The 26,322-nt window shown below is 39.0% G+C and overlaps 1 protein-coding gene across 6 annotated transcripts in view; it reads right to left on the reverse strand.

The window, feature by feature from the left end:
- The window catches only part of PPP2R3A (protein phosphatase 2 regulatory subunit B''alpha), a 216,327-nt gene that overhangs the window by 127,466 nt on the left and 62,539 nt on the right, over positions 1–26,322 (reverse strand). For 5 of the 6 annotated variants that reach the window (XM_065943234.1, XM_065943229.1, XM_065943232.1 and 2 more), the window contains 2 exons: positions 7,954–8,220; positions 1,500–1,603 (listed from right to left, as the gene is read on the reverse strand). In XM_065943234.1, the coding sequence (XP_065799306.1) occupies positions 1,500–1,603; positions 7,954–8,007 (158 nt within the window). In that variant the 5' untranslated portion in view covers positions 8,008–8,220. Of the gene's footprint in view, positions 1–1,499; positions 1,604–7,953; positions 8,221–11,787; positions 12,191–26,322 lie in introns of those variants that run through there. The other variant, XM_065943233.1, reaches the window with a different exon arrangement.

Raw genomic sequence — 26,322 nt, forward strand, 5'->3', positions numbered from 1 at the left:
CTCAGCTGGAATTCCAACACCTCCACTAGTTTTGTTTGTAGTGATGCTTCCTAAGGCCCACTTGACCTCACAGTCCAGTATGTCTGGCTCTAGGTGAGTGATCACACCATCATGGTTATCTGGGTCATGAAGATCTTTCTTGTATAGTTCTTCTGTGTATTCTTGCCACCTCTTCTTAATATCTTCTGCTTCTGTTAGGTCTATGCTGTTTTTGTCCTTTACTGTGCCCATCTTTGCATGAAATGTTCCCTGGTATCTCTAATTTTCTTGAAGAGATCTCTAGTCTTTTCCATTCCTGATCACTTTAGTTCTATTGTAATGCAAGAAGCACTTGGTGAATTCAACTTGTGGCTAGATTTTTCAAAATAAGAATATAGTTATTAATCACCTATGGTGTTCTCAAGCATTACACTAGTGAGGGCTTTGAGGTGGCAGGAAAGGATCAGAAGAGTCTGTAAGCTGAGTTTTGCTGTTGATTTTAAATAACAGTGAGGATAGTGACGGCAGGTGGACAGCGTTTCCCAGTAGTTCATCCGGAAGGGTACCCAGCCCAGAAGCAGAACAGCATACTTAAAGAAGGCTGATCAGTTAAAAGAGGTAGAAGGGGCAAGCTATAACATTCCTTTAAATTGTGCATAAATATATCAAGAAATGATTTCTAAAGAAAGAAGGGAGAAAAAAGAAAAGAAAGAAGAAAGTTGGATTTAAATTCAAGAGAACTTGTCAGGATATCAAAATCCAGGAGTATATTTATAAATATACTAACCCTTTGTTCCTTAACTGGAGTTTTCAAAAAGTAATGACTAAAATCTATTAGAATTCAGTTATTTTTTTAAAGAAAGGTCTTTTTTCCCCCCCATTTATTTTTATTAGTTGGAGGCTAATTACTTTACAATATTGTAGTGGTTTTTGCCATACATTGACATGAATCAGCCATGGATTTACATGTATTCCCCATCCTGATCCCCCCTCCCACCTTTTTCGGCTGTGCAGCATGTGGGAATCCTAACACTTGACCAGGGATGGAACCAGCGCCCCCTGGGTTAGAAGCACAGAGTCTTAACCACTGGACCACCATGGAAGTCCCAGAATTCAGTTATTTTTAATAAATCAACTGGATACAATTCTAAATTGGATCAGATGAGAATGAAAGCATGTGACATGTATGATTTGCTCCCCTTAAAGGAACATTTATGTCACTGCTACAAGAGTCAAATCCTAAGACTCAAACTGTTAACAAGTGAAACTAAGAAACTATCAAATAGTTATTAAACAAGTATTTTTGGAGATCTGCTTTACCGATCAGAGACATGTAAGATAAAGGCTTAGGGAAAGAATTTCTTTGCGGGCATAAAAAGTTGTGAATCATTTAATTTTACTTGCTGAAACAAAGGGTAAGGGGGAAATTAATGAATGAGTAAAATTAGTGTCTTCTATAAAGCATGTCACGAGGACCAGATAATTCCTTGCCCAGCCCGAGTAGCTGCTCTCTTACTTACTTTCTCCACATGGCGATGAATGACTGTGCTGACACAAATCCTGTCCTCTCTCCGCCTGCAGCCCTGAACATGGGGGCTTTCCAATAAAGAGGACAGCCGCAGGCCTGCAAATAAAACACAAATGCAGTGTGAGCCAAGGGGCAGTGAAGAGACGACATGGCCAAAGAAAGGGCCTTTGTGGCTTTAACCCTTCAGGCCACAGTGAACAGAAGAGGACCTGGGGGAGCAAAACTGGGATGGAGGCAAATACATCAGCTGGGGTAGATTCAGCGAGACAGAGGGGAAACAATACAAGAAGATGACATGTTTCAGCGAGACAGAGGGGAGACAATACAAGAGGATGACATGTTTCACGAAGAAGATGAATATCCAATTGCCTTTTCTTAAAGTACATTTATAGTGAAGTTTTTTTCCCGTGAATTTTATAGTTAAAGCAACCAGTCTCCCTTCCTTCCTACCACCCTTACATCATGTATTTTCTACTTTTAGGAAGAAAAAGATGTGACTGAACGTCATGGTTGTGTAAATGGCCTCCCTTCCTAAGGGAGAAAAATACAGCCACCTTTATTGCCCAGTAACTTGGTATCAATACGCTCTAACCGCTCTCTCCTTTTCTCCTTTGCTTATTTGTTATTAAGCCCCAGGTTCAAGGAGAAACAGAAAAGCCTGGACTGTTTTAGAAAACAGCTATAAATCTATTTAAATGGTTAAATTCAGGTGAAAGATGGGAGGCAAAAATTAAAATGCTATAATTTATTTATATATTAGGACATATCACTAATGACAACATATTATAAGAGCCTTAGAAAGAACTAAAATACAATACCCTAAAAGGTAATGATTTTCTTCTCAATAAAAAATCTTTTTCTTTCAATTAAGAAAAATTATTCTTATCCTTTTATAAGAAACAATTCATACCAAATTTACCTGCTTTTTTTCTAGAGGGAAAATTCTTCCAAGTAATAATATCTAAATATTAGCTGAAAAAAGGTTTCCAAATGTTCCCAATTTTGTATACACACATAAAACGTATTCCCAAATCGGAAGCTCTTCAAAGAGTCACATCTTATTATTGGATAAAGATATTCTTATTATCATAATAGATATAGGACTGTTGAGTCTTATTCTACAAAGGGAAGCTTCTCCTCTGGTAGATGACTAGATGTGAATCCACATTAGACTGAGGTGAAGCTGCTTCTGATGTGGGGCCTCTGTGCATAGGGGATCCTATAGAAGCCTGAACAGTATTTCATCTGAGGTTAGTCATGCTGAGAGAATGCCCAGGACTGCTGGGTTCATGTCAGAGATGAGGACATGGATGATGAGATTCAAGCCAAGGGAGGTAAGTAAGTACAGGGCAGAAATAAGAGATTGCTTCTGCCAGGGCCACCCAATCACATTCTGCAAGCAGGGTGGAATTTAAAATTTCTTAAGTCCAGAGGTCAAATACCTCCACTGAGGTCAAGAATGAGGGAAAGGTGTTGCTTAGCAACCAAATGGATTTTGTTTATTGTGTAAATTATGATTGCCAAGGTACAAAGCTCACAATTAATATACTTTGGGTGGTTACTGTCAAATTCACTTTCCCCAATCCCAAGTCTCCCTTTCATGAGGAATGGTAGTTTGCCAAGAAAATGCTCTTATAGGCTATTGGCAATTGCTGGAAAATTAAAGCAGCCTGTATTATGGAGGTGGGGGTGCAGAGCCACAAAGAGAGAAAATACAGAGAGGGATTGGGACTGGCTTGCCAAAGTACTTGAAGCTCCCAACATTAGAGTCACTATGGATTTTTCAGAATTGGAAGGGATCAAGAATCGTCTAGCTTATCCTTGGGAAGTGGTCACCAGCTCAGATGAAACATGTTCGGGACCTGTGTACTTACCATCCTGTAGGACTATGTCCACTATTAAACAACTTTCATTTCCTTGGATTATGATTTTTATTCAGAAGACTTTGTTAAAATGTACATGTCAGCTCATAAAGAGTATGGGATTAACATTTACAAATTTATTATTACCCAAAGGCAAAACCCTAAGAGATATGGCACAGAATAGATACATTGAAGTGGGTATGAAAGGATTGACCTTTTTTTCTTGTAGTGGGACACCTCGAGTAGCCAAGGGTTGAGCAGCATGAAGGTGTAAAGTCCTTGGAGAAAATACCAAAGGCAAAAGCAGGAAGGGCAGTGGATGGCAAGGGCTGCAGATATTACACTTTGACTGTTTTTTTAAAATGTAGGGACTTCTCTGGTGGTCCAGTGGTTAAGAATCCATCTTCCAATGTAGGGGACTTGGGTTTGACCCCTGATTGGGGAAATAAGATCTCACATGACGTGGGGCAACTAAGCCCATGTACCACAACGAAAGAAGCCCCCAAGTGCCTCAACTAGAGAAAGCCTGCATGCCACAAGAAGACCCTGCACAGCCAAAATAAAATAAGTTAAAAATAAAAATTGCTCTGAAATCAGAGAAAATAAGTACACTTTCCCGCTATTTAAAAAATAAATGTATGTCTGGCCTGAATCTTCTTAAAAACAGAGAATTACGATAAAAGGAGCCAGGAGATCAATACAAACCTAAAAAAAAGTAAATATTAATCTGAGGGCAACAGAATAGAGATTTTTATGACAAAAGAGAGAACAAGCTCATGTCAAGGCTCTTCACAAAGGAAAAGACAGGATGACAAGTGAGGAGGTATAGGATATGCTGAAAATGGGTTTAGGAAACAGGTTTAGAGAAGGCAAGCGTCAGTGTTGCTGGAGCCAAGAAAACTTGATTAACACCTATAATTTCATCTGAAAATGGCCCAACAACATAAAGAACTGAAAGCAAGTTGTCTAATGATATGTAGGAAGAGATGCTCGCCCAATATTTGTAAGGTTCTTTAACATTTTAAAATGTCTCATGCTTGTTATTTTATTCAGTCCTGACACAACCCCATACAGAAGAGGGCAGGTATTTTTATTTCATTCTGCAGACAAAGAAATAAAGGTACCAAGCGGCTACCTTACAGGCCACAGGCAAGAGGGTTAAGATGGTGCTACATCGGCTAGTAGGAAGAGCTGGAGCGCTCCGTATAGCTCAGAAGATAGTTTCATCCTTCTCCCTCAAATTCTCCCTCTTTTCCCTCAAGCCTGTCAAAGGCTAAAACTCAGTGGTGTCAGATACTTTCCTTTCTGTTCCTATGCTGCTTTTGTCCCTCTTAGATCATTCTCTATTTGTTTCTTTTCCATCACTTCATAAAGCTGTGGAAAAAAATACAAACTACACACTAAGAATTTACTCAGAAATAGAGGTCAATCTCTCCAAGGAGGGAGGACAGTCTGCAGAACAAAGAGTGGTGGAAAGGCTGGTTTAGTGAGTACTAACAGTCTGGCTATAGCTGAGAACAAGTTGGATTACATGGAATTTAAATAAATTCCATAATTAAATAAATTTTTTAAAATAAATGATTTTAAGAATAAAGAGATAAAATCCAATAAAATGAGCTAATATAGTACTTGTGAGGTCATCATACATATATCCTCATCTTACACGCAATGTTAGTTCACTTTGCTACCTAAACTGACAATTATGGCCTGAGGGAATGAACACAAATGCTTGGCACCCCTGAATGGAATTTAGGACTGTAGTCAAGCACAATTCAGACAAATTAATCAGATATATGTGTGTATACTGGCTATTGTGCCACATGATAATTTGGTATAAACAGTAAATTATTATGTAAACGACTGTTACTATGGTAATCAAGTTTTCTATCTTTTTTTATAATTAAAAATTTATCTCTGGCCGTGCAGGGTCTTGGTTGCTGTAAGCAGGGGCTGCTCTCTAGTTGCGGCGCACAGGCTTCTCATTGTAGTGAGCAGTGCAGGCGCTCCAGTTGTGAGCATGGGCTATAGGGCATGTGGTTTCTGTCTCTCAGGCTCTCGAGCAAAGGCTAAATAGTTTTGGCACACAGGCTTAGTTGCCCTGGAGCACATAGGATCTTCCTGGATCAGGGGTAGAACCTGTATATTGGCAGGCGGATTCTTTACCCCTGAGCCACCAGGGAAGCCCCAGTTCTCTCTTTTTAAACTCCTCTATGTTGTCAGCTTTAACACTGGCAGGTTTTCCTGATGCCACCTACAGATAGATCCCTACTGTCTGTGGACAGCAAAGTCCTCCCTTTGATTCCCCAGCACCAACCCCTTCCCTGACCTGACTACACTCTCTCCTACACTCCCCGTGACCACGTGGAGTCCTCAGGCTCCCTGCTGTCCTCTCACTGTGCATTCACTGTGGAGTGCTGGCGGCCGCTGAGCCATACCACGAGCCAGGTGGGAGGGCCAGAGCAGGAGGGTGGAGGCAGCATGCAGGAAAGCTCCTCAGGCCGGGGCTGGGAATATTCAAGAGGAGGAAGGTTGACCTGAGACCTTCAAGACAGAGCAGGCTGCAGGTCTCTGACAGTGAGGCACTGATCCCTTGGATTGGCTCTCCAGACGTGGGGAGCCCAGCAGAGCACGAGGGAACTACCACGGGGCTCAGTCTGCAGCTTCCCCTGCTTGTTTGCTCGAACTAGTCCATGAAGCCTCCTGTCTCTCTTACACAAACCGCTGCCATGTTAGACATACCCCGTTTGGCATTTATGTGATTAACATGTTATCTCCAAATGCAGATTTCATTCATCTCTGCTAAATTCTCTCTCTTGGATTTAGGTTCAACATTCCAGCCCATTCAGATAATTTACCACCTTGATTCATAATGAAATAGTCACCTTTCAAAGCTTGGGGTAAAAAATTGCAAATGCCCTGAAAGAACTTATAATTTATTTGAGTGGGTAATGCTTAGTAGAAGTAGCTGATTTTACGTTAGCCCACTTCAGGGGAGATAAGGTAGAAACAGCATGACGCAGGAGTCAGAGGACATGTCTCCTGACATGGACAAAATATGACCTCAGGTACATACTTGTGGGCTATCAGTTTCCTCATGTTACAGTAGAGTGGAAATAGGTGAGATCTTATTACTAGAATGAAAGGGTTTGTTTTTCACTAGAAACACCTAAGGTGTCAACAAGAAAGCAAGACTGGGAGATGATTAAAAAAGAATTCTTTTTCATTTCCTTGAAAATCACTCTACTTACAAATTAACAGCAGTAACAAATGTTCTGGGGTTATCAGTAGGAAAGCAGAAGGGGCATGACCCACAGGGCAGGGCCTTAGAGAATGGTGATGTGGGAGTGGAGAGTAGAACTACATTTTGGAGGGCAGAAGCATGAAAGCCCAAACGCAGAGGCACGCACAGGTGGGTCAGGCAGATACAGGGAATAGTGGTTTGGATTTTATCCTCAAAAGTGGTAGTTGTCAAACTTTTAAATATGCTTGCTGAAGACAGAGGTAGTGTTCCGAGTAGAAGGGTGCACGGGGTCTTGGGAACTCCCACTTGGTGTCCCCCTGCCCACATGCCTAACCCCTTTGTCTCTTGAAGCACAGCTTGAGGCCACTGCGAAATCCTGAGGTTCGATCTGACTCTTCAGAATAGTGTACGTGCATGATCAAAACAGGACCCAAACCAAACAAAGCACTTCTATAGTTCAGGGGTCCCCAAACACTGGTACTGGTCCTTAGCCTGTTAGGAACTGGGCTGCAGAGCAGGCGGTGAGCAGCAGGCGAGCAAACCTTCATCTGCGGCTCCCCACCACTGTGCGTTACTGCCTAAACCATCCCTCCCTCACCCCCTAGGTCCATGGAAAAACTGTCTTCTGTGTGAAACTGGTCCCTGGTGCCAAACAGGTTGGGGACTGCTGCTATAGACGGTAGGAATCCCTGCATTTTGCTGAGCTGGGGATTGACATGATCAAATATAAACTGGTGGTTACGCTCAGTATTAACTGTTCTAGGAGGCGGCTGGAAATGTAGAATCCAGTTACCGAAGGTGCTACAGTAGTCCAAGGGTTAGGGACTAAGAGCTTAAATTAGAAGCAGCTGGATGTATTGAAAAGTATCAAAGACTAGCAATAACAAATCCATCTATTTCTGAGAAGAATCCCAGCATTGAGCTGGCCTAATAGTTCCTTGTCTGGCTTCAGGGCAAGGAATTATGATCAATGAATGAGAATAAAAAAAGAGATTTGTATTCAACAAGGGGATTTTTTCTAACAAGTAAAGCTATTTAATGATGGAACAGGCTACTTGGCAAGGGAGTGAGTCTTCTGTCACTGAAGGCACTCAAGCAGGAAATTTATGTTTTGGTGATGCCATGAATGGAATTCCTATATTAAATGGGAGGTTGGACTGGGAGACCACTAAGGTTTTTTTCAAACTGTACCACAGCTAGTACATCAGTATCAAACATATTTTTCTCAATATGGAAAAAAAACCTACGCATGCTTAAAAATAGAGAGTAAGGAGGGAATAAAGAGAGGGAGATTGGGACAGCTAGAGAAAGGGAGATTATACATCATTTAGGAGTTACATTACCTTTGCAATTTTTCCCATTTCATAAACGTCTGCTTTCTGATCTTCAATATCCATGAAAGCAGCTTCAATTCTGCTTAGAGTCTGTTCATGATTACTGCAGGCATCAGGGAGTCCTTCAGGAAAGTAGAACTGTGGAATGTTGATGGATAACGCTGCACTCACAACATTATTCACATGAGGAACAGGGGAGGGAGGTCGGGGACTACTTGGAAAGGGGGCTGGAGGTGGAAGTGGTGTTCCAGGTTTCTTTTCTGCTTTATTTTGAATCTGTAAGGAAAATATGAGACATAAAAATTCTAAACAGTTTGTATTACTAGAAAATCCTCACCAGTAATAGGAAGTTGGGTATAAATATTAAAAAGAAACATAATTAGAAGCAGTACAGATGAAGAGCTCACTCTACTCGAGGGGGCAGGCATGTTCTGAGGGAATGCTTTTCTACACTGAATCAATCATTTCTTATCTGTCAATACCTGAATTTACACAGATCTGTGCTTAAAAAAATCCTACATTTTCTACGAGTGATGTGGAAGAGTGATGTCAGCTGACATATTAAGGATCTCCAGGTGAATTCTCAGTCTATTAGACCTAGATGAGTAAATTCTTCTTGGAGACTGTTTTTGGTCTTTCTGTTATTTTCACCTGTCCTTCAAAAGGCAGATAGAATGAGTTCCTTTTAAATATGTAGATCTAAAATGTATTGTGTGTGGGGGTCCTTCTACCTTCTTCCTTGGTTTGGCTTTGTCTAGGAAGAATCATTGCAAGTGTCTGAGCAAAGTCTTTGTTAAGAAAATTAAAGCATTTTAGTTTTAGAATATCTTCTCCCAGGCTGATTTACTTTCAACCAGGGGCATGCTATTTTTTCTGAGATGCACATTTCTCCCATTCCTGGTAGACTCCAATAGGCAGAGATCATGGTCATTAACTTCACCATGGCCAAATCCTCTTTACAGTTTAATTCATTAATAGTTTATATCATCCCTTTTCCCAAAAAGGATCTGATGTGGTAAACCATAAAGAGACATAGAAAGGACAGTATAAAAAAAGTGGGGGCAATGGGGAGACTAAGATTATCCATGATTTAGGGAAAGGGGAGGGGAGATACATTACTATTCAGGTAGCAGTTTAGTTTACCAATGAAGACTAAATTTAGTTCTGAGACTCCTAGCAGAAAAAGCAAAAAAGATTTCATGAAGATTTTCAGAGATTAATTTCTATTCTTAATTTTGACCAAATTATCTGTCAAAGCTCATGAGCATGGTACTACTAGATGCTACATAAAGTATGAAAAATGGATATGACTGTTGACTAGTTAAATTTATTTTAAATTCCCTGTGAACTCAAAATATTACTCTACTGTTCGTCTTTCTTAAACTATATCCTAATGCCATTCCTAAAGTCTGAACAATGGTTTATCAGTATGAAGCAGATCTGAATATCATATTCCCTTCTGACACATGGACTTATAATATGATTTTTAAATTCAGGGTAAAATTTTTAGCTACCTTTGAAAAGCATGAGTATTACAGGAAGATAGGCTTCATTCACATAAATATGTGATAAATATGATATAATCTCCCACTTTTATTAAACATGGCCCATTTTTCATGTTAATATCTGACATTAACACAGAGTGGAGTCTGCTCATATATTAACACTATTGAGGATATGAAGGTCAGTTGTCACACCAAGCTGTTGCTGCAGTAAAAGAATATTACCCACATAAAGCAACAGTCAAGGAAGAAGTGGCAGAGGGAAGTGATGCCAATGAAATAAAAAAAACTTAACAAAAAACAGTGATGGGTTACTAGCTCTGTGACCTCACGACAGTTACTTAACCTTTCAGAATTTCAGTAATAAAATAGATTATAACCCCTTCTTCTTGGAAGGCTATTGTGAGGGTTAAAGGAAATTACAAGATGTAATGCAGGGAAATGGCTCAAAGCTGTGCTGGGCAGAGATGCCAAAGGATGGGGTTCTCAAAAGATTAAACATAACTTGGCATGGTCTTTCAGCTTCAGTAACAAATGAAATAATAATTTACACTTGTAAAGTAATTTAAAGTTTACACACTACTTTCAAGTCAACAAACTGATAATCTATTCTAAGTAATATTTCTCTCTGTCTTGGTGCTAAACTCGCAACTATTATTACACAGTCCTATGAGTTAATAACAGAAGAAACTGTTCTTAAATTTCTAAAATAAGGCATATAATTTTTCAGCAGCTTTACTTAGGTCATTTTTATTCAGTGTCATTTCCTTTCTATTATTCTAAAATTCTAAAGAGATCTGTGAGACTACAAGCATAAGACTGTCAAAATTCTTGTTTCCCCAAAACGCTGCCCACAGTGTGACAGGCAGGGCAGTCATGGATAACTGCAGGGTGGTTATAACCACAGGACTAAGGTCACAGTGCCAATGGGGACGAGACTCAAGTACAGTGAACACACACTGCTGCAGCAGGTTTACAGCAAGCCTTTCATTCTTTTTGCTTTTGCTTTGACAGAAGTAAGTGACATCCAGAACAAATTGAGGCTATCTGTCAAAGTTTTAATTTGAACAGGAAAATATTCAATTATAATAGCCTACCTTGCTTTTCTCAGTGTACTTAACATAGAACAGCTCACTAATAGCAAGTATTTATTAATTCACTGTGTAATTCCATATTTAATAAAACTGATTTTAATAAAGGGAAAAGAAAAAGAATGCCATTTATTCTGAATTTTTCAGGTATAATGATTTACTTTTCACTGAGTTCAATAGGAGACGTATAATTTAAACCTTAAAGGAGTGTAATAAAACTGATACTTTACAACATTATAGAATAAACCCGAAACATAAAGTTTGTCAGATTTACTAAGTTTAGCATCTGCCCACTTTGATAAAACTTTTTCATTCAAATTTAGGATTACAAGAGAATTAAAAGAGATAAAGAGAATTAGCTGTGCCAAGTATCTCAGCTCTCCATTACCTTACAGTATCATTTAGATATTCATTCTGAACAGTACCCTAACACTGTTATGTTATTGTAGCATTTCCAATATTTGACAATTTTTTACCTGTTTTTAAAAAAGCGATTTCACGTGGTTCAGTCAAATAATTTGAAATTACCGTAGGTCAGAATAACTATGAAACTGTGGTTTCTTGCTGGATTCTGGATGTCTGTCATGATATGGCTCCCAATTTGTACTGTATTCAATGCTAGGCAACTTGTTTCGTGAGATACTGGCTCTATGGTTGTGAGCAAGTAAGCATGGTCTCTGCAGACAGAAATGACTCAACCTCACAGCTGAGGGAAGACATTCTTTCACAGCCCAGAAGTAACTGCCATGCTTTATTACCTATACACAATATATCATACACACACAACTGCTGATACATGTAAAAATAGTCTTTTCAAAAAACCATGATTATTAGGATCAATATTCCTTTTTAAAAAAGATTAATTACAGATGTATGCATGTTAAAACAAATTTAGTCTACTGATTCAAAGTGCAAACAGGCTTTTAATATGGAAATTCTAATTTCTCAAAGATATTTTTATGAAAAATTCTAAATTGCAAAATATTTGTTAAGTTGTATTTATTGTCTCTAAAACTGGATTCTCTCTCTACAAGAGAAAAATGTGAGTACTGTACTTCAGGTCCAAAAGGTCTATTTTTAAACCTGTTGGAATCTCTCTACAAATAGCTTTCTGGAAATAGCTGAATAGAGGACACAGATTAATTCCTTGATCTAATATCAAGTGAGCTGTAAAATTATTTGTAAGTTAGTTCACTGGGTGGTTTTATTAGTAATAAAAATATTTTAAAAGAAACACCCAAGTTTCAAACCTGTGTTTGCTGAAATGACTTCAGCCGCTTCTTAAACCGTGACGGGAGAACAAAATCACAGCCCCTTGCCAGGAAAGCTAACTCTCCCCTTAAATCCGGGTCCCTTCGTAGAGATGTTTCCTTGATCATCATCTTTGAAAAGTGGATGTTTACTTAGCAACTGTCCAGCACACTTCTGAAGATAGTCAGAGTTAATACGTTGTCAATCTTGTCGGGTAGAAAGGTATTTTTTTCTTCTTTATCTCCCAAAGAAATTAAGTTCAAACATTGTGCTCTCCCAGCCTCCAGGGACCACAATCCATGCTTGTACTGACATGCAGCTGGTTCCCAAGTAAAGCCTGTGACTCCCAAGACCTGCTCATAATTTTCAAGTAAGAAACGGGCTGCAATGGGCCTGCTGCTTCTCGTAGGTAGCTTTATGTCAAATTGACCTGCCCATGTAGAGAATACAGAGCCTTCTGGGAAAGGAAGCACCCACTACTCTGCACACCAAAGTTAGAAACATTACAGCTGGACCTAAAAATAGTGACTTCTCAGATAAAGCTAACTTCTTAAACTCAAGAGTATGTGAGGTGTCAACCCACATAAAACAGTTCCTGCTCAAGCTAGAAGAGAATGAGTAGAGGGTTTTTGATTTTGCTACTTACCATTTTATGGAAAAAAAACAAAACCATGCTGCACTTCAAATGTGAAACTATCATTTTAATTAAAAAATTTCTGTATTAGAAGGGAAGCAAACATCCAACACCCTCTAGATATATCCACAGGATGTATGGAGAAAAATATGGAGAAAAACATTTTTATCCTCAAATGCGAATATACAAAGAGATTTGTTAAGTCTCAGATTTTAAAATGAAAACATTTTTTTGGTTTGTTTGCAGAAGACTATCTTAGTGATCAAATATACTTTTCTGAAGTGATTCTGAATCTGGATACATTTGAAAATTTATTGTCAAAGAAAGTGATGGAATTCCAAAAGAAAGCAGATTTAGATGCAGAGAAGTGAATGAAATTTGGCTATAGTAAAGGTAGAAAAGATGATCACACAGCAATGAGATAACAGATCTTGAATTTGTGAGACTTATTTTTCTTAAGAAGCTGTGAAGAATTCTCAGATTTAAAAAATATTCTATTATTTTATCATATATTGAATAGATGCCTTACTTATTTAAAGTGAGTCAAGTACTTGCTCATGTTTAATATTCAGAATTCAATATTTGTTTTCAATCACCCATATTTAAATCCATATTGATTTTCTATTAATTGAAAGTATGAATCAAATATTACCAAATAAACCCCCTAAACCAAAAAGAGCTTATGATTCTCTTCTGTTGAACCTTTGTCTAATTAGTGGGAATTAAATTCTTCAATTTTGACAACATTTTGTAACATGTATATTTGGCTTATATATCTAAAACCATAGTTTTCAAATTTCTTAAGCTGTAGAATTCTCCACTCATATAAAATGTTACCTGGAAGTTTTTAGTATATACTCTGATTGAAAGGATTACACTGAAACCACCGGGCTGATGCTTTAACCTGGGCCTTTCCATTGACCCCCCCGTCTTCCTCATTTCAGGCTGACTGTTTAAGCTAGGTGGCTTTCCCTACACTCTTGTTTGTAATACTCTAATTCCTCCTTCATTATTTACCTCCAAATTAAAACATTTAATAAGTTTGTTATAAATGCAACTGAGTTTTTAGACTTGTGAAATAATGCTTTTTCAATTAAATCACATCTTTGCTGTATTTCTCCCCTTCCCAATATCAATCTGTGGCTTTGGGGGGTGGCTTTTCATCCCCTTCCTGAGAATACTCCTTCTCAAATTATATACATGTCAACCATCCTTCAAAATTCAACTCAAATTTTACTTATTTCATAAAGGATTACCTATTTAAGCCCCCTTACTGCAATCCTCTTAATAAAATATTGTAGAATCTTTCCTGAATGATTCCATTTATTCTCTGGATGAGCCAATGCTCTCTTTCCATTTCATCTATAAAAGAAAACCACCAACGCCCTGGGCACACTGATTCATGGCTAAATAGTTTAGTTTCTGTTATGCTCTCATGTGTCTTATCTCAGTTCAGTTCAGTTCAGTTCAGTCGCTCAGTTGTGTCCGACTCTTTGCGACCCCATGAATCGCAACACGCCAGGCCTCCCTGTCCATCACAAACTCCCGGAGTTTACTCAAACTCATGCACATCGAGTCGGTGATGCCATCCAGCCATCTCATCCTCTGTTGTCCCCTTCTCCTCCTGCCTCCAATCCCTCCCAGCATCAGGGTCTTTTCCAATGAGTCAACTCTTCGCATCAGGTGGCCAAAGTATTGGAGCTTTAGCTTCAGCACCAGTTTCAAACTCAGCAGTGGCCACAGGACTGGAAAAGGTCAGTTTTCATTTCAATCCCTAAGAAAGGCAATCCCAAAGAATGCTCAAACTACTGCACAATTGTACTCATCTCACACGCTAGTAAAGTAATGATAAAAATTCTCCAAGCCAGGCTTCAGCAATACATGAACCGAGAACTTCCAGATGTTCAAGCTGGTTTTAGAAAAGGCAGAGGAACCAGAGATCAAATTGCCAATATCTGCTGGATTATCAAAAAAGCAAGAAGAGTTCCAGAAAAACATCTATTTCTGCTTTATTGACTACGCCAAAGCCTTCGACTGTGTGGATCACAATAAACTGTGGAAAATTCTGAAAGAGATGGGAATACCAGACCACCTGATCTGCCTCTTGAGAAACCTGTATGCAGGTCAGGAAGCAACAGTTAGAACTGGACATGGAACAACAGACTGGTTCCAAATAGGAAAAGGAGTACGTCAAGGCTGTATATTGTCACCCTGCTTATTTAACTTCTATGCAGAGTACATCATGAGAAACGCTGGGGCTGGAAGAAGCACAAGCTGGAATCAAGATTGCCGGGAGAAATATCAATAACCTTATCTCAGTAGCTGAGTTTAATGTTTACTAAGAGCTAGTTGTACTCATCCCCACCTGTTTATGCAGGTTGTACTTTTCACAGTAATTATTCAATTCATAAACTAACGAAAAAAAATAAACTAATGAGTGTGTAAAAAAGTTGATATTTTTAGAATTGAGGGGAAGACTCTAAATATTTTATAAAGACTTATAAAAGGCAAAAAACTACTGAAATTTTGTCACTGTAAAATTAAGTTATTGGTGTGATAAAAGAAAAAAACATTAAAAATAGAAGGTATCTACATTCGAACTGTTTAACTACTGACTTAAGTTCCTGGAAATAAGGGAACAAATGTACTAAGTATGATTTATTAAAGAAAGATGTCATGAGACTTCAATTTCCAACTATGACACTTATTTCCAAAGAAAAGACTTTGGCACTACATTAAAAGATCTGAATACTTGATGTCTGAGTTAAAATAAAATGTTTAACATACACATTTTACAGAATACAGAGAGTCTATGATGTCCTACTAAGCAACTACACATATCCCAATCATGTTCAGGTAAATGGGCTTCTACTGTAATATTTTATAATCTGACAATATTTCCCAACAGTGTCTAAACTCTTGAGGGTATGGTCAATTTTAAAGTCATTCAACAAATATTTTTCTGATGTTTTTTATACGCAGTTACTTTGCTGAGTGCTGAGGATATGAAGAAGATAAAGAAGTGATCCTTTCTTCATTGCGCCTAGCACAATCTTGGTTTGGAACAAAGGACAACGAATACTTTCACTTCATTCACTTCTCATAAATCTTTTGAGTTTCAAAGGCAGAACAGTGGTTAAAAGCCTGTCCTGCTATTCCTCTTAGGCAAGAAGAAAACATTTCTCCATGTCATTTGATGGCGAAATAAGCTCTAAGTTTTTATTTATCCAAGTGCTTTCCCAAAAATTCAGAGGGAGAAAAGGCCAGATCCCCTAAAGGGAGTTAGGGAAGAAATGGTCTGTGGCAATGAGTTACTGATGAAGAAAGACTATTTTGAAATTTATTTGCCTTAATTTTATTAACTTGTGTTTCTATGTAAGTATACCTGCTTGGTTCTAGAAAGAATATGAGAATGTGAGCTGGTTTCAAGAAGTATATGATAACTAGAACACAGCAGCAAAGAACATGGTTTTTAGAGTGACCTCTTCTTTACTGGGAAAAGGTCAAACATAAGGAATTTCACTAGAGGATGAGAAAGACTGGTGCTCTCTTGTTGTGAGAATTACTGGGATAGATCAGGTGCTACCTCAAGATCCAGCTGCCTCAACTGGGGTTCCTTTCCTATCTTATCATTCTATATATGTTCCCCCAGAGCAAACATGCTTGAGTAAGGAGCATAACCTTTCTCAAAGAGAACAAGTTTGGTGGTGGGTTCTTGAGTTACAGGGCTTTTACAGGCTCCCTGGCAGGAGTACATAGAAGAGAGGCTGGTCTCTCTGAAATGACTCTAAAAACTAAAGAATTGTTTTAGGGTAGCCTCCAGTATATCAAATGAGAAAATATATTCCTTCATCATGTCCCAAAATGACCTGCAGAACTGAGGAGTGAGTCCAGAAAGAGCTTGCATCCTGAAGGAAGGTGACAGTGGGAGGAGACAGAGGATAAAATTGTACATAACAGCAACATATTCTGTTTTTGTAGAATTCACTTTAGGAAGTTTAGTTTGAAACTCAGGATGGATTTTCCAGAGCTTTCCAAATCCTTTCACAACTCTTTGCCCTTCCCCACCAGTTCTATGGGATGTTTTAAGAAAAGAAAAATGGGTTGATTACACAAGCTAGAGAAAATTCTGAATACCTGAAGATGTAAATCACTTATTTTGAATTGTATAAAACTGCTAAATAGTTAATGTTGTGTATGCAACATTTTGTCCTAAAATAAGTCTAGCTTTTATTTTACAAACCAACATGTAAGGTCATACCAGCCTCATATGAAGATGACTTTGGAGACTGAGAGAACAGCATCCACCAAAGTCTCAGAGTTAAGACCTGGCTGGAATAAACAATGCAGCAAAACCATCAACATCTGAGTGAAGCACAGCAAGCCTGGAAATCAGCTCATCTGTGAGGACCTGTGTTGAGGTGAAGATCAGAACCAGGTCCGGAAAGCAGCAGAGTGACTCTAAATTCACATCAAAAGATTTTGCTCATAAGAAGCTATAGAAGAAAAAAAGTCACATATTAAAGAGGAAGTTCTGCTACATGAAGAGGGTACTTCTGATTTTAAAAAGGAAGCTGGCTGTTTCGAAAAACTTGAAAATGCTAAATCAAAAGCCTTTCTGTCTACATGAAAACTTGTATGTGAACGTTCATAGTAGTGTTATTCACAGTAGACAAAAAGTGGAAACAACCCAAATGGCCATCAGTTGATTGATGGATAAACAGAATGTGGTATATTCCTACAATGGGACATTATTTAACCATAAAAAGGAATGAAATACTGACACATACTACATGATAAACCTTTAAAGCATTTGCTAAGTGAAAGAAGCCAGACACAAAAGACCACATATTGTATGATTCCGTTTACATGAAATGTCCAAAATAGGCAAATTCATAGAGATGGAAAGATTAGTGATTGCCAGGGGCTGGTGGTTGGGGTGATGGGAGTGACTGCTAATGAATACAGATTTTTTTGTGAAGTGATGAAAATGTTCTGGAATTAGTGCTGATGGTTACATAATCCTGTTGAATATACTAAAAACCTCTGAATTATGTACTTTGTATGGTTGTATTTTATTAATGTATAAACATAAAGTGACACAATAAACATGACAGGGCATATAGTTCTTTTAACTGAGGTTCAGCTGATGTACAATATTATATGTTACAGGTGTACAATGTAGTGATTCTTAATTAGGCACTTTATTTTTTTAACTTTTACTTTTTGTATTGGAGTATAGACAATTAACAATGCTGTGATGGTTTCAGGTGGACAGCAAAGGGACTCAGCCGTACATATTGAATTAGGCACTTTTAAAAGGGTAAATTTTATACTACTATATTTCAATTTAAAAAAGTCTTTCTCATCTTGGCTCTAACTGGAAAAGCAGTTATTAATTTAAAAAAGGTATAATAACTTGGAATCACAGACTTTGCTTAAAACATCATCGTAAAGCTTTAACAGAGAAAACTGATTATTAGCCAATTAATTACTCTTAATCCTAAATTTTTATATCTTCATTTATGCTCCAACTCGGTGTCTTTGCGTTATTTAACAGCTTGCTCTGTTGTGCCAGTAACATTATTTTACTCTTAAGTAATGAAACACTGGAGTGGGGAATGGAGGCTGGGTGGTTGTGGTGATCTATGGGTTCTTCGCTCCTCTAGCCTTAACTTCACTGGTTGCAGAAAAACAGGAGCAGATCTAATAAGCATTTCTGTGTCTTGCTTCAACTGCATTGAAATGATAGGAACACATTTCATGACTCATAAGAGAAAGAACCCACAAATCTAGTATTTTTACCTCTCAGTGTTCCTAATACTTGGGAATAGATATTCTTCTGGGATCTGGGGCAGGGAGAGATAATTAAGAACCTGAAATTATTACATATGGTAATTCTTGGATCTCTACAACTTCTGGTTCCTAGAGTGCTGTACTTGTTAGTCTGCCTTCCTTTTTCCTCAGTAATTACTTCAAGTAGAGACTGCTTATTATACAGCATAAGAAATTCAGTTGGGGCTCATAAATATGTCAGACAACTGAAGTTAGAAGGAATAGAGGGTTTCTAATCGACTGACACTGCCATGTTGAATATCAGTGAATACACAGTGGCAGTACTGTAAAATACCTTGCCCCCCTCAAATACCTTGCCCCAGTGTCTTTGTAGGGGGTAAGCATGTGTATGGTTTCTCAGTAATTTGGGGTGAATTAAGAGATGTCAAAAGAGAAGGCTAGAATTGATGGTCAAGGACCCTAGGGATGATCTTTATGTTGCAAATATAAAAGCTGATGGAGCTGTATCTCCTGCATGCCAAAATGTCTTTTGAAGGCCTGGTTTTAAGGAGGGGAGAATTGTGCATGTTTATCAGTTGACGGAACGATCAAAGGGAAAAAACTGATGCCTGCAGGGGAGAAAGGTGCCGGGGCCTGAGAACATGTATTTCTATCCAGTTCCCAGGTGGTGCTAATGCTGTTAGTTGGGAACTACACTTTTAAACCCACTGACATAAGAACAGGACCAGAGAATGACTAGCTACAGAAGGGCAGACGACAAGCTCACTGGAGGAGAGATCAAAGAACTGAGAAGCTCATGGATTGGATGCCTCGTCTAGTGAAAACTCAAGAGAATCCTGGCAAGTAGTATTGAAAAGTGTCATACAGCCAGGAGCTAAAATCATCAAGGAAGGAACCTGAGGGTGGCAGATGACTACAATCAAGGAAGGGTAGGGCTTCCCTTGTGGCTCAGATGGTAAAGAATTTGCCTGCAATGCCGGAGGCCTGGGTTTGAGCCTTGTGTTGGGAAGATCTCCTGGAGGAGGGCATGGCTACATGCTCCAGATTCTTGCCTGGAAAATCCCGCGGACAGAGAAGCCTGGTGCACTACAGTCCATGGGGTTGCAGAGAGTCAGATACGACTGAGCAACTAAGCAAGCTGGGTAGTGAGTCTGACGACATTAGCTCAAAGTTGGGGGATGGTAGTTTCAGAGAAGTGGGAGAAAGGAGAGTTTGGACGTTGCAATGAAACACAAGAACATTTACTGCTTCCTCCAGATCCAGTGAAATAGGGGGTAGAATGGGAAAGAAGACAGTCACCATGTCACATGGCTGTAGTACTCTTGGGCTTCCCAGGTGGTGCCAGGGGTAAAGAACCTGTCTGCCAAGGCAGGAGACATAAGAGATGTGAGTTCAGTCCCTGGGTCAGAAAGATCTCCTGGAAGAGGGCACGGCAACCCATTCTAGTATTCCTGCCTGATGAATCCCATGGAAAGAGGAGCCTGGTGGGTTATAGTCCATGAGGCCACAAAGAGTTGGACACCACCTGAAGCAACTTAGCACACACCCTTAGGGAGAGATGGGTTTCAGACAGAACAAGAGGGTAAAGGGAATGTTTAGAAGTATTTGATGACCTAGGACATTTTGCCAGTGAATGATCAAGAGTGCACAGTGAAAGATTTCAGGGCTGGACACAGAAACAGGATATACAAGAGTAGGGTGAGGAGGTGAGTGGTTATGTGAACTCCTAGACTTCTATGGTGACTGATGTAAACAGGGATGAAGGGCTATTAGATTAGTCCTGATTGCCTTAAGGCAGAGAATGAAGCTGTGTGCTAGGCAGGTCTATGAGGAGAACCACGGGCTGAACAGAAGCAATCTGAGTTCTGGAAGCTCCTTTCACTCCTGCTTTGGCGGCTGGGGAGGACTATACTTATCAGGAGTACCTGAATATCTGGGTCTCAGTCTTACTTCTACAAGAACATGTGTAATTTAGAGTGCATTTACCGCCCCAATTTTTTGCATACACATAAACATACTAATTACAAAAAGGGATCACATTGGTATATTTGTTTTACAATTTATATCTTTATCTTGACAATTGATGTGAATAATTAGAAAGGATGGGGATACAACAGGACCTGATCTCAGAAGACAGTAAAGGTGGAGGGGAAATACCTGTTGACCTCATCCTGCAAATTTATATGTGCCACTGGCCAGACCCCTTTACTTTTATTAATATCTGTGGTGGTTAAATGAAGTAGAGAGGAGAAAGGTTTCTTGCTGTATTGATAAGTGCTTTGATTTCTATTCAAATATTTGCAGCACTGAACCCAAGAAACCGTCAGCACCTAAAGCTGGGGGAGAAGAAACATTTTCCCTCAATGATATGACTGCTCAATCTTAATGAAGGCATGGATGAAAACCTAGAAAGGAAAAGAAGAAATGCTTCAGAAAAAGCTTTTAATAAGATTCCAAAAGTGTGTTCTGCTATAATTTCATTTTCACAATATTCTACATTTAAACATATATGAAATTATACAATATAATATCTACACTTTGAAAAGACTCATAATATTAGATCATTAACCTAGGAAGGCTCTTGATTCCCCCTGGAATGATATCTGAGACACATATTACTGATCAGGGTCAGAAAGAAACAAAGTAAGTTCTAGTAACAGTGCAAATCCTAACCTTCAAAGATTTCTCTGACCCTCTTGGCATCCAAAAACAAACAAAAAAACAAATGCCATACTGAAGGTAAGTAGCCAGAAAAGTTCTTTTCCAAGCTAAACCTGTTGGGATGAAGGTGGGACTTCTAAGGAATTTTCAGGATTTAAATAAACAGCTCATATGTGGAGGTACTAAAATAGGGCTTGAGGGTGAAGTGGTGAATAAGAGAGCACCCCCTCAAAATGCCTACAGTCTATAATCAAGAGACTTTCATCCTGTGATATGGTAAAACGACCTATACTCCTAATGGGGTTCTCCCCTTTGTCAGGGGAGGTGATGGGATTTTCCCGAGAACTCCAAAGGTTTTTAGGTGTTACAAGCTAGAGGAATTAAGAGGCTACAGGTCTGGGAGAGATCTGAGTCTTGCTGAGGAACCAGTCTCAAGTCCTAGAAGGGAACCAGTTGTCAGGTCCTTTTGCATGCATCCTTGAGAAGCCAAGGGCCAGGAAGAGATAGCCTTCAGGAAAGAGAGCACAGTTTCTACTTGAGAAGCAGGCAAAGCAGACTAGCAAAAATCCCTTCATTTGATTATTCATTCACTTATTTGTTTATTCATTCAATAAATACTCGTTTATTGCTACCATTTGTTAAATAAAGGCCAACGGAGGATAGTGCCAGGCAAAGAAACTTGAGAGGGATTCATAAATCTCTCTGCATGTGCTTATTTTAATATTTCATCTTTATTAGGTATAGGTTTGGGAGCTGGAGATTATAATTTTGGAGCCTAAAGTGGTAAAAGAGAAGATAAGGTATGAATCAGGCTGTCAGATAAGACTGTCTGCTTAAAGTGTGACTTAAAACCTGCAAAAAACAATGGGAACTACCCACCTAACCCTTTACTTTATTAGCATGAGCTCTAACAACTTAGAATTGGAAATAATATAAGCAGAGCAGCCTGATATTTTCTTTTATACTCTCTAGGAAGGAAAGTTCTGTTAAGCCAATTTCACTTACTCTTGATCATCAAGATTAGACAACCAGAGAGCTTGGGTTTGACAGAAATAATGGATTTATGATCTAGCCATCTAGCCTCCCTTACTGAATTCCCCAAGGACCAAAAGCTTCTATTTGTAAAATAGAGAAGATTCACATGGACCACAGTTTTGTCTAACTCAATGAAACTATGAGCCATACCGTGTAGGGCCACCCAAGACAGATGGGTCATGGTGGAGGGTTCTGACAAAACTTGGTCCACTGGAGAAGGAAATGGCAAACCACTTCAGTATTCTTGCCTTTAGAATCCCATGAACAGTATGAAAAGCGGAAAAGATGGGACACTGAAAGATGAATTCCCCAGCTTGGAAGGTGCCCGATATGCTACTGGAGAACAGTGGAGAAACAACTCCAGAATGAAGAGACACAGCCAAAGCAAAAAGAACATCCAGTTGTGGATGTGACTGGTGATGGAAGTAAAGCCCGACACTGTAAAGAACAATGCTGCACAGGAACCTGGAATGTTAGGTCCGTGAATCAAGGTAAATTGGAAGTAGTCAAACAGGAGATGGCAAGAATGAATGTCGACATTTTAGGAATCGGGGAACTAAGATGGACTGGAATGGGTGAATTTAAATCAAATAACCATTATAACTACTACAGTGGGCAAGAATCCCTTAGAGGAAATGAAGTAGCCCTTATAGTCAACAAAAAAGTCTGGAATGCAGTACTTGGATGCAATCTCAAAAATGACAGAATGATCTCTGTTCCTTTCCAAGGCAAATCATTCAATATCACAGTAATTCAAGTCTATGCCCCAACGAGTAATGCTGAAGAAGCTGAACAGTTCTATGAAGACCTACAAGACCTTCTAGAACTAACATCCCCAAAAGATGTCCTTTTATTATAGGGGACTGGAGTGCAAAAGTAGGAAGTCAAAGAGATATCTGGAGTAACAACAAATTTGGCTTTGGAGTACAAAATGAAGCAGGGCAAAGGCTAAAACAGTTCTGCCAAGAAAATGCACTAGTCATAGCAGACACCCTCTTCCAACAACACAAGAGAAGACCCTACACATGGACATCAACAGATGGTCAATACCGAAATCAGACTGATTATATTCTTTGCAGCCAAAGATGGAGAAGCTCTCTACAGGGAGCAAAAACAAGACCAGGAGCTGACTGTGGTTCAGATCATGAACTCCTTATTGCCAAATTCAGACTTAAATTGAAGAAAGTAGGGAAAACCACTAGACCATTCAGGTATGACCTAAATAAAATCCCTTACAATTATACAGTGGAAATGACAAACAGATTTAAGGGATTAGATCTGATAGACAGAATGCATGAAGAACTATGGACGGAGGTTTGTGACATTGTACAGGAGGCAGTGATCAAGACCTCAAGAAAAAGAAATGCAAAAAGGCAACATGGTTGTCTGAGGAGGTCTTACAAATAGCTGAGAAAAGAAAAGAAGCTAAAGGCAAAGGAGAAAAGGAAAGATATACCCATCTGAATGCAGAGTTCCAAAGAAGAGCAAGGAGAGATAAGAAAGCCTTCCTCAGTGATCAATGCAAAGAAAGAGGAAAACGTTAGAATGGGAAAGACTAGAGATCTCTTCAAGAAAACTAGAGATACCAAGGGAACATTTCAGGCAAAGATGGGCACAATAAAGGACAGAAATGGTATAGACCTAACAGAAGTGGAAGATATTAAGAAGAGGTGGCAAGAATAAACAGAAGAACTATGCAAAAAAGATCTTCATGACCCAGATAACCACAATAGTGTGATTACTCACCTAGAGCCACACATCCTGGAATGCAAAGGCAAGAGGGCCTTAGGAAGCATCACTATGAACAAAACTAGTGGAGGTGATGGGATTCCAGTTGAGCTATTCCAAATCCTTAAAAGATGATGCTGTAAAAGTGCTGCACTCAATATGCCAGCAAATTTGTAAAACTCAGCAGTGGCTGCTAGACTGGAAAAGGTTAGTTTACATTCCAATCCCAAAGAAACGCAATGCCAAAGAATGTTCCAACTACTGCACAATTGTACTCATCTCACATGCTAGCAAAGTAATGCTCAAAATTTTCCAAGCCAGGCTTTAATAGTATGTGAACTGTTAACTTCCAGATATTCAAGCTCGATTCAGAAAAGGACAGGAACCAGAGATCAATTTGCCAACATCCGTTGGATCATTGAAAAAGCAAGACAGTTCTAGTAAAACATCTACTTCTGTTTTATTGACTACTCCAAAGCCTTTGACTGTGTGGATCACAATCAACTGTGAACAATTCTTCAAGAGATGGAATACCAGACCACCTGACCTGCCTCCTGAGAAATCTGTATGCAGGTCAAGAAGCAACAGTTAGAACTGGACATGCAACAACAGACTGGTTCCAAATCAGGAAAGGAGTATGTCATGGCTGTATATTGTCACGCTGTTTATTTAACTTATGTGCCGAGTAAATCATGTGAAATGGTGGGCTGGATGAAGCACAAGCTGGAATCAAGATTGCTGGGAGAAATATCAACAATGTCAGATATGCACCAATGACACCACCCTTATGCCAAAAGTGAAGAAGAACTAAAGAGCCTCTTGATGAAAGTGAAACAGGAGAGTGAAAAAGTTGGCTTAAAACTCACCATTCAGAAAACTAAGATCATGACATCCAGTCCCATCATTTCATGGCAAATAGATGGAGAAAAAATGGAAACAGTGAGAGATTTTATATTTTTGGATTCCAAAATCACTATAGATGGTGCCTGTAGCCATGAAAGGAAAAGGTTTGCCCCTGGGAAGAAAAGCTATGACCAACCTAGACAGCATAATAAAACCCAGAGACATTACTTTTCTGACAAAGGTCCATCTAGTCAAAGCTATGGTTTTACCAGTAGTCATGTATGGATGTGAGAGTTTGACTATAAAGAAAATTGAGTGCCGAAGAACTGATTTGAACCGTGGTATTGGAGAAGACTCTTGAGAGTCCCTTGGTCTGCTAGGAGATCCAACCAGTCGATCCTAAAGGAAATCAGTCCTGAATATGCAATGGAAGGACTGATGCTGAGGCTGAAATGCCAATATTTTGGCCACCTGATATGAAGAACTGACTCACTGGAAAAGACCTTGATGCTGGGAAAGATTGAAGGCGGGAGAAGAAGGGTCAGCAGAGGATGAAATGGCTGGATGGCATCACCGACTCGATGGACATGAGTTTGAGTAAGTTCTGGGAGTTGGTGATGGACAGGGAAGTGTGGTGTGCTGAAGTCCATGGGGTCGCCAAGAATCAGACACAACTGAGCAACTGAACTGGAGAAGATTAAGGTACATTTTTATGTCTTAGAACAGAATGGAAATGGTCCAAGCCAATGAGATAAATAAACCTCTAACCTTAATACCATTAACACTATAATAACACTAACATTTAGGACTTTAAGTAAATTCACTGAATAAGACTAGGGTATCCATATCCAAATGCTATTTCCTCCAGAAAAACTTCCCTGAATTTCACAAGCTGGGATCTCTCTCTCTTCATCCTCTGAACTCCTGTAGCATTTCATCTCTCTCTCATGGAATCCATACTTTTCACTCTGCATCACAGTAAATAGCTTATCTCATCTACTAGACTGTGGGCTTCACAAAGGCTTATGATGTCTGATTCATCTTAATCCCCAACTGTGTGCTCTACACAGTACATGCTCAAGCTATTTAGAAACTATCCTTTTTAAATCATTTTGGCAACCTCCATTTTACATAATAATGTATTAACTATATTGAAATAAACTTCCAGGCTCATGATGGAGCTGTTCCTGCCCAGGAGCTCCTGCCAAATCTGGATAACTTATATGTCCCTGTATATGGTCCACTTGACCAAAAATGTAGTACATTCAGTCAGCTAATCTCCAAGTGCCAAGCCAATTCTGGGCCTTCTCACCCCAAACAAGCTTGACTATGGGGCACTGGCCATTCATATACTTTCTTCTTTAATAATTTTTTAACAATTATAAAAGTGATCTTTACCCCATTTTTGAAATAGGTCCTGCTAAAGTTCACATCTGGCAATACTCTGACAACAGTTTTAATAGTTTTTTTAAAAATTAGAGTTTTAATTTGAACTTCCTAATAATTTAGACACCTTCCCCCCTCAGTTAGTGAAATTTGTAAGGTTTCACTAGACTTAAGCATTACAGTATAGTTTTAAAAAAATCTTCCTTTTTGTTTACCTTAAAATTTTCCTCTTTCATTGACAAGTCCTCCCCGCCCTGCCCTCCACTCTTTCAGTGGAGACAAGTAATAATGAAGACTTTCCCAGGCTTTGTTTTTACTAAAATTAAGTAAAAGTAAATAATTTTCAGGGGAGGCCAAGGTTTATTATTTTAATCTGTCAATAACAGCTAATAGGTTATTGTCCCATAAAGCTAAAAACAAACAAAAAATGACTGTAATATCATCTGCTAAC

The sequence above is a fragment of the Muntiacus reevesi genome, chromosome 8 (assembly GCF_963930625.1).
Source record: "Muntiacus reevesi chromosome 8, mMunRee1.1, whole genome shotgun sequence".
NCBI lineage: Eukaryota > Metazoa > Chordata > Mammalia > Artiodactyla > Cervidae > Muntiacus > Muntiacus reevesi.